We start from the raw sequence: 12771 nt of genomic DNA, 5'->3' as shown, positions 1-12771 counted from the left end.
GCCAATGCATTCTTAGGGACCTTCAATGCTGCAGATATGTTTTGGTTCCCTTCCCCAGATCTGTGCCTCGACACAATCCTGTCTCGAAGCTCTACGGACAATTCCTTCGACCTCATGGCTAAGTTTTTGCTCTGACATGCACTGTCAAATGTGGGACCTTATATAGACAGGTGTGTGTGTGTGCCTTCCCAAATTATGTCCAATCAATTGAATTTACCACAGGTGGACTCCAATCAAGTTGCAGAAACATCTCAAGGAGGATCAATGGAAACTGGATGCACCTGAGCTCAATTTCAAGTCTCATAGCAAAGGGTTTGAATACTTTCAGAATGCACTGTACGTACGTAAAGCGTGCACTGGACACAGGCCATGCAACCTCTGCTTCCAGTGAAGAACAAACGGTGGTGGTGAGAAAGGAAAAGACCTGTAAGACATATGCAGTTTGCGCCCAACATTATGCCTTAGGACGTAACGTCACTTTGGAGTGCTTCCAACTTTGTGGCAACAGTTTGCGGAAGACCCTTTCCTGTTTCAGCATGACAACGCCCCAATGCGCAATGGTCCATACAAAAACTGTTTGTTGAGATCGGTGTGGAAGAACTTGACTGGCCTGCACAGAGCCCTGACCTCAACCCCATCAAACACCTTTGGGATGTATTGGAACGCCGACTGCGAGCCAGGCCTAATCGCCCAACACCAGCTCCCGACCTCACTAGTGCTCGTGGCTGAATGGAAGCAGGTCCCTGCAGCAATGTTCCAACATCTAGTGGAAATCCTTGCCAGAAGAGTAGAGTCTGTTATAGCAGCAAGGGGGACAAACTCCATATTAATTACCATCATTTTGGAATGAGGATGTTTGACAAGCAGGTGTCCACATACTTTTGGCCATATAGTGTAAACCGGAAATGTGGAAAAAGAAAAGTCCTGCTCAAAAAGTGTCTATCAAAGAGCACAGACAATGAGAAAATCCTTCAACCTGACACCAACCCTCAAATGCGCACCACTTATGTACACAACTCTCTAGGTAAACCACGTAGCAGTCAAAATCAGCCTTCAGGGGCCAAACACACAGAGCCGTTATCTGCGGTCGCGGGTGCCAAATCCTCCCGTGCGCCTGGGACAATAGATCCCGACTACATGCTGTCAGAGAGGCCGCGTCCCTCTCTGCCTGTTGATGTATGCCACCATCGTCCTGTTGTCAGACCTTAAAAACACATGCTGGCCTTCCAACATCGGAAGGAACCGTCTCAGCGCTAGCAAAACAGTCAGTGGCTCTAGATTGTTGATATGCAGGGCCCTTTGCGCTCTTGACCAAATCCCTCTTTCAAAGTAGCCCACACACAGCGCTCCCCCATCCCAGTAAGGATGAGCCTGTCATGATTACCCTGCGGGGACACTACCCGGCCCATGAGAACCCCCAGCAACAGCATTCGCCGGTCTCCCCAAGGTTTCAACACCCTTAGGCACGACAGGGATACCTTGAGCAATCCATGACAGTGGCGAGAAGCGGAGAGACACGTAGCAACCACCCCTGAAACAGATGCCTCAGACATACCAGCGGCAATACAGCTATCATAGAGGCCAATACGACCCAATAACCATAGGCCCACGCGAAAAGCACGAGTGCCCCAGCTGAAAGCGTGCCAGACAGAGCCGGAACACGAACAAAGAGCATGATTCAGAAGTGAGTCCAGAACGAGACCCAGAAACGAAATGTGTTGAGCCGTAGACAAACTACTTTCTTGTGATTCACCGTCAAGCCCAGAGACTGAATATGGGAAACCAGCGGAGCTCCACTTGTTCTATCGACTCCGCTATGACCAGCCAATCATTCAGATAGGCCAATACTCTGATCCTCTGGCACCGCACCGGTGCCAAAGCCTCCTCCATCACCATAGAAAAGGTGAGGGGCGATAGGGAGAATGTATAGGATATGAAAATATGCGTCCTTCAGATCTTTATTTCAAATAATAACAGCCTTTTCATTAGATTATGTTACTCTAGGCCAGGGGTAGTCAACAATTTATTTTTTGAAAAAAAAAAAAAATAATTCAAGGGGAGGATCAGCTTTAAAATTGCATTACCCTACAAGGTCCAGAGCCTGCTGGTTCTCTTTTACCTGATAATTGCACACACCTGGTGTCCCTGATTAGAGGGGACAATGACAAAATGAAGTGGCACTGACTATGAGGTCCAGAGTTGAGTTTGAGGGCTGTAGGCTAGATGTAAAAACAAAAAACACTCCAATTCAAGAGTTCAATCAATTATATTCATGGAGTGCCTTTGTTACAACTATGAAACAGAAAGGACATGTGCTGGAACACGGTAAAATATTTTTATAACAAAATATAAATATACCCCAACCACCAAAATGTGCAGTCAAATTATGAAAACATCAGTAGCCTAAATACCATTACAAGCGCCAAGTGGCTTCGATAGATTGTGAAACTCAACACAAAAGCAATAATGGCATTTTAATTCATATAAGTGTCGATCATAAAGCATTCAAAAACACTCAATTGTCTTCAGCTCATGCTTACATAGTGTGCGTCTTCACGCAACGGCAGCAGTTGGATTTCATCTGGCTGTTTTCCCATGCCCTAACGGTTGCCTAACTTTTACTTGCATGACACACCTTTGTTTGTGGTGCATAAGTCTCCGTTTGTTTCTTGATTGTGTTCCCGTTGTCATTATTTAGCACCATTGTGGAGTACAATGGCTGCGCAGGTGCCTTATTTTGTTCAGCGGGAAGGAGCTCCCATCTCACTTTGTTCATGGTGCCAACCAGACTTTTTTTCTTTGGAAGTAAATTGTTTGCTAATGACAGTGAAGTTAAGAAATTGTCCATGGTGACATTTCTCCCCTTGCCAATGTAAGGCTCCACAACACTCATCACCACATTCTCCAACACTCGCTCACCTGCTGCCCGGTGCATATTTTCCCAGATATTGAAAGCCATTCTGCATGTACAACTAACTACGCACGCTCTCACTGTGTAGCCTACCCCAAGTAGGTCAGAGTAGCCTACCCCAAGTAGGTCAGAGTAGTCTGATAAGACTTCTATGAGTCGGTGGACTGATATAAGGTACATACCATTTTAAGATTAGAATGGAGCAATACAATAGAGTGGCCCACCCTGTTCTTCATTCACATTTGGTGATTAATAACTATGCATCATTTGCTTCCCCTCGCTCATCAACGCCCCCCCCCCCCCAATCATACTTCACTTAATTTTATTAATCTGTTGTTGTGCGTGTGTAAAATTAGTTTTGCATAGTTAAGGATCAGTTTCGAAGCAGTTTTGTGATTATCAGCTGGGCACTGCACATAACTGGCGGAAGATTGAGCGGAGCAGGCCTTACTGTTGGGAGACGGAGGCGCACAGTGGGAAAACCATTATTACGAGGCCTCCTAAAACTGGTTATGACTCCAGTTCTGTTTTGTCAAGGATGGAGGGGGACATGATAAAACTGCTTTAACACACAAGTCCAGAATGGGACTCTCAGGGCTCTTGGGAACTATGAAGTACTGGCTGTATCAACCACTCTGTACATCTGACACTGGGACCACCCGAATAGCCCGCTTTTGAAGTAGAGAGACGAAATCTCCTCTTAAGACAGTTGCTATGACCCTGCGAACACTGACATAATGACGCCACGAAAAGGAGGATGCACAGTGCACAGACCGTATCCCCTCGTCACTGTCCGCATCTCCCATGGTGAAACTGTGCATGCCCGCCACTGGATGGAGCACGCTCAAAGTATCCCATATGTTATCTCCTGAAGGGGCAGAGCTCCGTGCGTCACTCGCCACCCATCGGGGAAATCTTTGAAACAGGGGTAAGCAACGCTGCTGGACGAACTTCGCCACGGGGGAGAAAACACCAAAGTCGCATTCACCGCCAATGGTTCAGACCCTGTACTGATGTCATCCGATTCACACTCCAGAGCCAATCAGTGATTGAATATCATCCCCAGAATCCGGACTTTGAACACTGCCAGAGAAACCGGAACGAGCCTCACTCGGGATGACACCCCTATCAAATCCCACCACCCAACCTTCCGCACAAAGTCAGCCCGACTTCCAATAGGAAGTTGAACCCAGCCGGAGACAATGGTCAAACAAACCGGTCCAAGCGGAGGCCTCCTGAGCGCGTTTCCACCCCAAGCAACAGGACAGCATTGGTGAGTATATTTATTTTTCATTGTGAAACAACATGCCCTAGGGCACAGTCGGAGGTTCAAACTCAGCTGGCTAGCCTTTTTGAACTTTTACCACTGGCAATCAAACAAGGAAGCACTGGCGCCACTAGCAGAGCAGAAAGTTGTGGGTTTTTAATCAAACAAAAACCGATACCGAGATCCAAAACGTGCAACATCTAAGGGGACAAATAATCTCTCCCACTAACAGACACCTATGACGGGGCAGAATCTCATAGCCTTCATATTCTTGAAAAGTTTGTAAATTGCGTGACGCGTCCTTCCTTCAGGCGAGCTGAAAAGCAAAGAATTTGGGAAATGGATGCGAGCCCCGGTATTATAGCCAGGAAAAAGGGTCTTCCTAGGGCGGGCTCGGCATCCATTGGCCCTTTGGGCGCGATTTCAGTTTGCTTCAGGTGAATAGGATTGGTCATTGACTCCCCATAGTATGTTATGCCAAGTGATAGACTGAAAGGGAATACAAATGCCCCCCCCCCCCCCCCATTCCAAAACATTTTCCTGTGTGCCCTACTGAACACGACCCATGTCTCACTACTCACTCATACACCATCATTTAGACGTGATAAAAGACCTTCTTTCAACCCAGTACCTTAAGAAGTGGGGTGCAACTTAACCCCAAGAGTGTGTAGTCAGAGCACTATGACAACCACAACAGGATACAACGTGATAGCCCATTCCAAAAGGTCAGAGTTAAGCCAGGCCCCCCCACACACCTTCGGCGAGCTTGTCAGGGATCTCGGCCTGGTACTTGGAGCCTACGCGGATCTCTCCCTGGTCCGCCAGGAGGGTCTTCTGAACCGGGTCAAACACCAGCGAGTAAAAGAAACACTCCTGGACAGAAAGATGAACAGATGTTAGGAATGGATTGAGTGGATACATTCTCAGCCAATAGACGCTATATTTCACTGCTTTATTGTATCAAAAAATATATCCTCACTCAAAAAAGGTAGTCCTAAAAATAAAAAAAACATTAAAATAGACATGCACAACTCCTTTGCCATAAATTCCTCAACAGTGCAGTAGTCAATGTAATACGTGGGACAGACTTGCTGGTGATGAACAGTGACGCTTTGGAGAGAGACTGAAGCTCACCTCTTTCTCCAGGTACCCGGCGAGGATGTCCGTTTCGTTGAGGAGGGTGACGTTACATTTCCCTCTGGGGAGGGGAGAGAGGCGCCAGGAGAAGAGACAGAGTGAGGGTTATTCAGGAGGTCAAAACGGCACCCTGCATTAAACGGAACTGAGCTGCACCTAGCCCCGCTGCTGTACCAAGCCTATATCCCCAATAAGGCACTGGAAAACAATAGAATGTCTGTGGAGATCCTGGGAAAGAAATTCAGAACAGGCAAGATCATTTCAACACAGTTAAATGATTGACAGTCATAATACCGTCACTTACTATATTTTAAAATCAGGAGCCTGAACAGTGGCGATTGTTCATGTTATAGAAAGGGACAGTTTGAACACAGTGGCTTAATGATTGTGAATGGCCCAGAGAGGATAACGTTCCAGGTTGAGAGTTAACTGTGCATATCAGTCCTGTCACATGACACCATATCCCGTCAGAGTTGAAAGGGTTGAACGGCAGCACCATTGTCTGCAGCTACCGCTATGCGGTGAGACCACCTCAGGGGCACACACACACACACGCTCTATCTTACCTTATGTGAGTTGCAGGTAGAGACTCAAACTGCCGAGAGAGGAAAAGCTCTCGGTGCTTCAGCTGGTGTTTCTGCTGTTCAGACACAGTGGGCTGCTTGGACTCCTCCTCAAAGTCTCCTATGGAACGCAGAACACAAAAAGACACATTAGCGACAAAGCACATTTCCCCAGTTAGATGGGTTCTAATAGTCATGATCTGTTCAATCACACAATTCATATCAATATAACCAACTGAGAATTGTGGCTACGGGGAGAACGATCCCGCAGTGTATTGGTTTTGACATTTTCAAGTCTTAAATGACAGATATCGGTTAGAAATGAAGATGGGGAAACAGAACGAGGGGGATAAAGCTCAGAAAGTGAGTGACGGAACAGGGGATCCAACCGCTGCCGCCATGGGAAATGTGTGGTCCAGGGGTGGAAGCACTGCCAATCGACCAGCCCCCGGCAGTATCTTTATTGAAATCAAACACGCTGAACAGCAAAGTGAAACTGACTATATACATTGCCCTTTTATCTACTGTGACAAGTGCAAGTCTATCATGACCTGTGACCTGGAACTTTAACTTGTAACTGTACTTATGTGTAACCAATACCAGACAATGAAAATAATTCCCTACTCGGAAGGACAAACTCTTCTGGTCTATTCTAGTGACCTTCTATAGCCCCACTGAAGCTTTACAGTCAATGTAAACAAAGGACTGCATATAGCCTATATGACCTGGCAGGCAAAAATTAGTCAGTGTAGATAAAGAAACATTCCTTTCCCTGTATGGAAATTGTTTTTGTATTATATCTAGTTTTACACGACTAAAATTGCGTTATGCTTCGCTACATTCCTAATTTGAGGCGGGCAAGTCAGAAATGTGTGAGGTGGTGGTGGATTGAGCACTGAGGGAGGAGAGAACGAACTGGGCAGGACTATCGCTCCATCTCCACGGACTCCACCCCTGCACTCAGCCACAGGAAACCCTGTCAGTAGGGGGGGGGGGGCAGGACCTCAGGCCACACCTCTCTCTCTGTTAACCCCTCCTGCCACCCCTCAACCCCCGCCCCCCTTCCCTCCCCTTGTCCGGCAAGTCCCTGCCAGACCAAGTGGGAAACCCTGTGCGTCAAACCTGAGGCGCCCATCCCCCCCATCATGTATACACCCCCCACCCACAAGAAAAAAATACATAAAAAAGAAAAGAAAAAAAGGCAGGCACTCAAGGCACACCCACGTGCAGTGGCGCTCCAGCAGAGCAGTGAACACGCTCTCTCCCTCCACACACACACACACACTTTCTTCCTTGACAAAGACACAAGGCAAGTCAGAGTTAACCCGTTGCGTGCCGTAGCCCTGTGGGACACACCAAGGGCCTTTTGTTCTGAGCAGCGTGCCTGGGCTGGGGACAAGCTAAGAGGAGTGTGGGCAATTGGGGGGGGTGTGGTGGTAGAGGAAGAGAATAAAGGATTTGAATAAAGAAGAGGGGGGGTTACTGTTGGAGGGAGAGAGAGAGACTGGGAGAGAAGCCCAGGTCTTGTGTAACAGGACAGTGCCAAAGCGGTGGCTCGTGCTGCCGAGTGAGAGGCGGGAGCGAGGCGTTTTTCAGACGCCCGAGCCAAAACGCAGGAGAGGGACGTACAGTAGCGAAGCATAACGCAACAGCTGACAGTGTGTGTGTAGCGGGGAGTCAGATCAGAGTGAACCAGACAACTGGGCCAGGTCGCGAGGAGGGCTGGAGCTAGACTGGGCACTAGGGTCTCTACACCGGCCCAGTTGTGGCCATTTGTTTGCAACCCATCCTCAGCCTTCCTCTCCCTCTCGACTGGTTGCAGCCAGTTTCAGGGCCATCTTTGTGTTTCTCCACTGACCCCCCCCCAGGAGAGGTTAGATAGAATACCTCCACAGCACACAGGGGCAGTTAACGCCAACACACCACGGTGACATTACCAATCAGCTAGCAGGGGCTCCAGGGCAGGACAGGAGATCACCTACCTACCCAGCAACCCGCAGCCATCCCTGCCTCCTACTGGAGATCCTATCTCCTATTGTCGCTAAATGACTTTTTTTTATGACATTTTAGTCATTCAGCAAATAGAATGTCTTATCCAGAGTAACTTGCAATAAGTAGGATCTTTCATGAAACCAAACCGGAGGCACTGCACAGGCCTACAGGTAAAACATGGAATAAAATGTAAATCCAGAGTCAAACAAATTAACTTTGTCAGCTAGATAGGTGTAGTAGTTAACATTATAAAATGCATTACAGATTGCTGGTAAATGCATCCATTTTGGGGTGTGGATCTGAATGTTTTGTCTGGAGCCCTGCCACTGCATGCAGCCCACTATGTTAGAGGACTGATTGTGTGTGTGTGGATAAATGAAGTCGATCAGGGCTCTAGGTAATCCGAGTATCATTAGCATCACAACACTACCTCGGCGGCCGCTTCTCTCTCCATTTCCCCCGCTCTGCATCTCTTCCTCTGATCCCTGGGCATCTGCACAAATGCACCACTCAGGGCACTCTAGTGGGCGACCCCCTTTAACTGGAAACGTGTGTGATAAACACCGACACTCAAACCAATAGCCAGCCACTATTACTCCTACAACAACCCACAAGTACAGCACTATTCATGATAGAAAAACACACAAAAAAAAAAAAATCCCCTCGTCCATTGTGAATGAATCCTACATTAGTATCAAACTCCTACTGGCAGCTGTAGAGGAACAGCACTACGCAGTAAGCACACACTTACAGACGCTGTTCTGCTTCAGCTGGAGACAGACTGTCCGCCCCAAATGGCACCCTAGTCCCTATGTGGTGCACTCCCTATGGGTCCTGGTCAAAAGCAGCAAACTACATTGGGCTCCATTTGGGACGCAGGCAGAGCATCCCTCTCCTTAGAGCGAGAGCCAATTGCCTGCTGGTAGCGCAGAGGGAGATCCCAATCTGATTGGAACGCAACACAGTACTCATTCTGGATGGAGATAATAAACTGGTTTATACGAAAGAGACGCCTGCTCTAATAATGCTCTCCAATAACTTTACACAGACCGCACAGCATTAGAGTTTGGCATAGAGCAAAGAGTTGGCTCTCTCAAGTGGTTTGTGTAATAGGCCTCTTGATCTTTTTCTGAACACGGTGAAGGAGCAGAGCACCGATGGACTGCGATGAGACTACACGGACATAAAGGCTGTTGTACTCACTCGCGTTGCTGTCGGCCAGAGTGTTGAGGTTGCCCGAGATGTCCCGCCTCCGGAACAGACACACCACCTTGGCTTCCACGTTCCCATTGGCCGTCTGAGAGACATGTGCGACAAGAGTGGTCAGTCACTTCCGGCCAATACTTTGAATGATTGCCATATCACAATATTATTCTCTGAACGGCATGCCACATTCATAGATACGATTTCCCCATCTATGAATGGAAAAAATCGGCCATTTTGAATTGAATCAAATGTATTGAATATATGCTAGAACTTAAACTGGGGCTGTAAGTGACGAGGGGGTGACGCGAGACTCTCCATCATTACCATTGGATTAACCATGATCTGAAGAGAGGGAGAGAGAAACCACAAAACTGAGGCCTCAATGTTGGGCTCCTCATCTAATTCACACTCAAGGTAATGTCCGAAACGACGCCCTATTCCCCATGTAGGGCACTGCTTTTGGCCAGGGCTCTTTCCAAAAGCGGCGCACTACGTAGGGAAGGGAATTTTCAGACGCAGCCTCAGTCATAATAATATCTATTATTGCCCCCCCCCCCCTCCTCCTCCTCTTCCATTAGTGCTCAGAAGGACAGGGTTCTGCTAGTGGTGCTCGCCACAACCCCTTCCATTTAAGAGTGTTATATAAATGAGCTTAATCCTTTGACTGGGAAACAAGGCTGTGTCATACGCCACTATGCTACTGCTATAGCCAGCAGCATTACGTAATGGCTCTTGCACCAGCATCTTGTCACTACTGTAGTAGTCCTGGCTGGCTAACGAAAGCACAATACATCGGGAAGAGGGTGGCAGGGGGGGGGCAAGAAGATTGTGGTTAGAACCTGGAGGTGTGTGTGAATCTCTCTCTCTGGGTGTGTGTGTGTTTTACCACCATCACCGCCCCAGTGTTGAAATTAGTTACAAACACACAGGCTCTCAGGTCAGATATGAAAAGCTTTACATTTACAAAATGGGGCTGTTAATGTCAGCGAGTTTTTATGTAAACGCTCCGAATCAGAGGGTAGATGTGAAGGACAGATTATTGTACCAACCTTGTTGAGCTCTTCTATTCTGCGGATTAGGTAGGGGTTGCTGGAGGAATTCTCAAAGTACACGTAATCTGAAAGGGAAAGAAAAGCCTGAGTCATATGAATCATAAAAATCTGTAGCATTTCAATTCAGAGCATGACTTTGAACTTGACCTCTCCGGTTACTCTTAACACGTTCACAGGAGAATCATTGTAATGCGTCTGTGTGGAGACTGGACTCTGTCGGAGTCTTGGTACAGTCACTTATTGATATGACTAAGGGGAACCCACCACCACTAACGGCAGATGACGTCAACTACCACTCAGACAGGCTTTCACCAGGCAAAATCAATCCATCAAAAAGCCTACAGGTGCTTGGTGGGGAGAGCTAATAGCCTTGCACAACACACCCGTCTGTGTCTGCCATTTCAAGGACAAGTGAGCCAATATTCACTCAGCCATCCTAGGCTACGCCAGACTACAGTACCACCATAAGATGACTTCTGTTTGCATGTGACATCTCGGGAATTTCCCTCATATCTCATGACATTATTAGAGATGCTGGTGTTACTGAAAAGAGACGCCCCCCCAACAAAAAAATGGGGCTTCAGTTAAAAGAACAAAGCCCAGCACCTTCGCCTACTCTGTCTTTGTCTACAAAGATGGTGGACCTCGATCTCTTCCCCCACAGCCTACTGATAGTAGCCTATGACTGAAGTAAATTAATTAATCACCCAGAAGAGAAGTCAGTCTTTGAAGACACACCAAAATTGTTTTGGTATGCCCAGTATTATAGGCCTTGGCTACCCATACGGTTTAGGTTACAATATCAAAAACACACCTCGAAATTATTTCTCGCCAGTGATTAAGGCATGACAGGTGATATTTTGGCTCGCGTGGCCAATATTTTGGTTCTAGCAGTGTTTTGGAAGGGGAACCACACCAGTGTGTTTTAGGGGTCATTTGCAGGTCATTTTGCAAAAGCCAAAGGCCCTGTAACGTAACTCTCAGCAAAATAACTGTCCTGATGAATCAACAGCTCTGTTCAACATTAATCTAGGAAATACAAGCAAATTATGTGACACTATCTATAACTATCGTGGAGACTGGACATTGTCTACACCAAGACATAGCCAGTCAAACCTGGATAATACAGAAAACATATTGAAAATGGGTGTCTACGAGCAATGCTGTCGCCTTGGATATGATCAGGGACACTAACCGTAAGACGGACACCAACATTGGAATGCATCAGCAATCATATCTATTATATAGAAGGAGAGTTACAGGATGTAGCCCAGGGGAAATTCCACGCAAGCGGGAGCAAAATAATATTTTCGGTATCTCAGAATGTTCTGGCAACTCTCACATAAAAAAACTTAATTGGGTGGAAGGATGCTTTTTACATGTGTCTTATAAACCACTTTATTGAAAATCATGATGAAATTTGACATTTTAGGACAATTTAGATTTTTCCCATTTTTAGACAATCATCATCCAAACCAATAAAGTTTCTATGTGAGAATTGCCAGAAAAATCAAGAGATACCAAAAATATTTTCCACTCCTAGGTTAAAAGAACACGTCGTGGATGACGGGAGAAATTCCCCCGCTGCCATTATGTAACCACCGACACTGGCTCAAGAGAAAAGACCGCACACAGCACTGTCATCCTCTTCTTTCCCGTCATCCATTCACCCCTCTTTCTCCATATTCATCGATGTTCTCGGCTCTCGGTCTTGCCCCAGCGGGACAAATGAAAACATGAAGCCCTCTCTCCACGCTATGGGGGCTCCGTGCCTGCCTGGATGAAAACGGTGAGAGACAGGGAGACAGCAGACTAAAGTGGTGCCTCACGGATCAAAGGACCAGGGGCTTTTTGAACGGGGATCACAATCTGCCCTTCTGAAAAGACAACCTCAGCTCAGACACCCAGAGTCAGTCAGCATTAACCAGATGCCTACGATGTTCAATATGACCAATTGTTGTTTGAAGGACAAATAATCGCAGGAAGCGTAATATGCTTCTCGTCTATTGCAGTTACTGTACGGTGGCAGTTGTGGCGCAGTGTGTTAGGTGCTTGTGGGTGGATTCAGAGTAGTGAGTGGAGGGAGCCCTTAAAAAAAATCTGAAGAACTGCCTAATTAGGTCTATACATTTATAATGACTTGCGGTGCCGTTAGGATCTGCCCTTTCATGAAGCAATGGATGCTCTATCGTTTTAGGATCACAGTCTTACCAGGTCATCTATTGCTACTTACAAAACACCCGTGGCAAGCACTAACAACCTACAATCCATTAATAGCATGTTGCTGTTGAGACATTGGACTGAAACACGGGTGAGTGGATTTTCACCAATTCCATACACTTCTATAGGATGAACTCCCATGTAACCAAGTAAATTTCACAAAACAGTCAATACTACACAAGGGTCAGCCTGGGGTCCCGGGTCTCAATCTCACTGACCCTGCATTAGCCCCTTACACCGTTGATGCATTCCCAGTAGCACTGATTCCTTCCATGAGCTATATACCCCGGACCACGCTGGGCCGATTGGACTCCCAATCACAGCCGGATGTGATACAGCCTGGATTCGAACCAGGGACTGTAGTGACGCTCTTTGCACTGAGATGCAGTGCCTTAGACCGCTGCGCCACTATATCAACAGGAC

The 12771-nt window shown here is 47.1% G+C and overlaps 1 protein-coding gene across 2 annotated transcripts in view; it reads right to left on the bottom strand.

The window, feature by feature from the left end:
• Window positions 1–12771, bottom strand: part of LOC109906598 (metastasis-associated protein MTA2) — a 30290-nt gene that overhangs the window by 14296 nt on the left and 3223 nt on the right. The window contains exons 2-7 of one of the 2 annotated variants that reach the window (XM_020504376.2): window positions 10126–10193; window positions 9401–9418; window positions 9074–9167; window positions 5882–5999; window positions 5313–5376; window positions 4934–5051 (exon numbers count right to left, since the gene is read on the bottom strand). In XM_020504376.2, coding sequence (XP_020359965.1) covers window positions 4934–5051; window positions 5313–5376; window positions 5882–5999; window positions 9074–9167; window positions 9401–9418; window positions 10126–10193 — 480 coding nt within the window. The remainder of the gene's footprint in view (window positions 1–4933; window positions 5052–5312; window positions 5377–5881; window positions 6000–9073; window positions 9168–9400; window positions 9419–10125; window positions 10194–12771) is intronic. The other variant, XM_020504378.2, reaches the window with a different exon arrangement.

Source organism: Oncorhynchus kisutch, linkage group LG16, assembly GCF_002021735.2.
Source record: "Oncorhynchus kisutch isolate 150728-3 linkage group LG16, Okis_V2, whole genome shotgun sequence".
Lineage (NCBI taxonomy): Eukaryota > Metazoa > Chordata > Actinopteri > Salmoniformes > Salmonidae > Oncorhynchus > Oncorhynchus kisutch.
The sequence above is the reverse complement of the archived record's forward strand: the minus strand, read 5'-3'. Positions and strand labels throughout refer to the sequence as shown.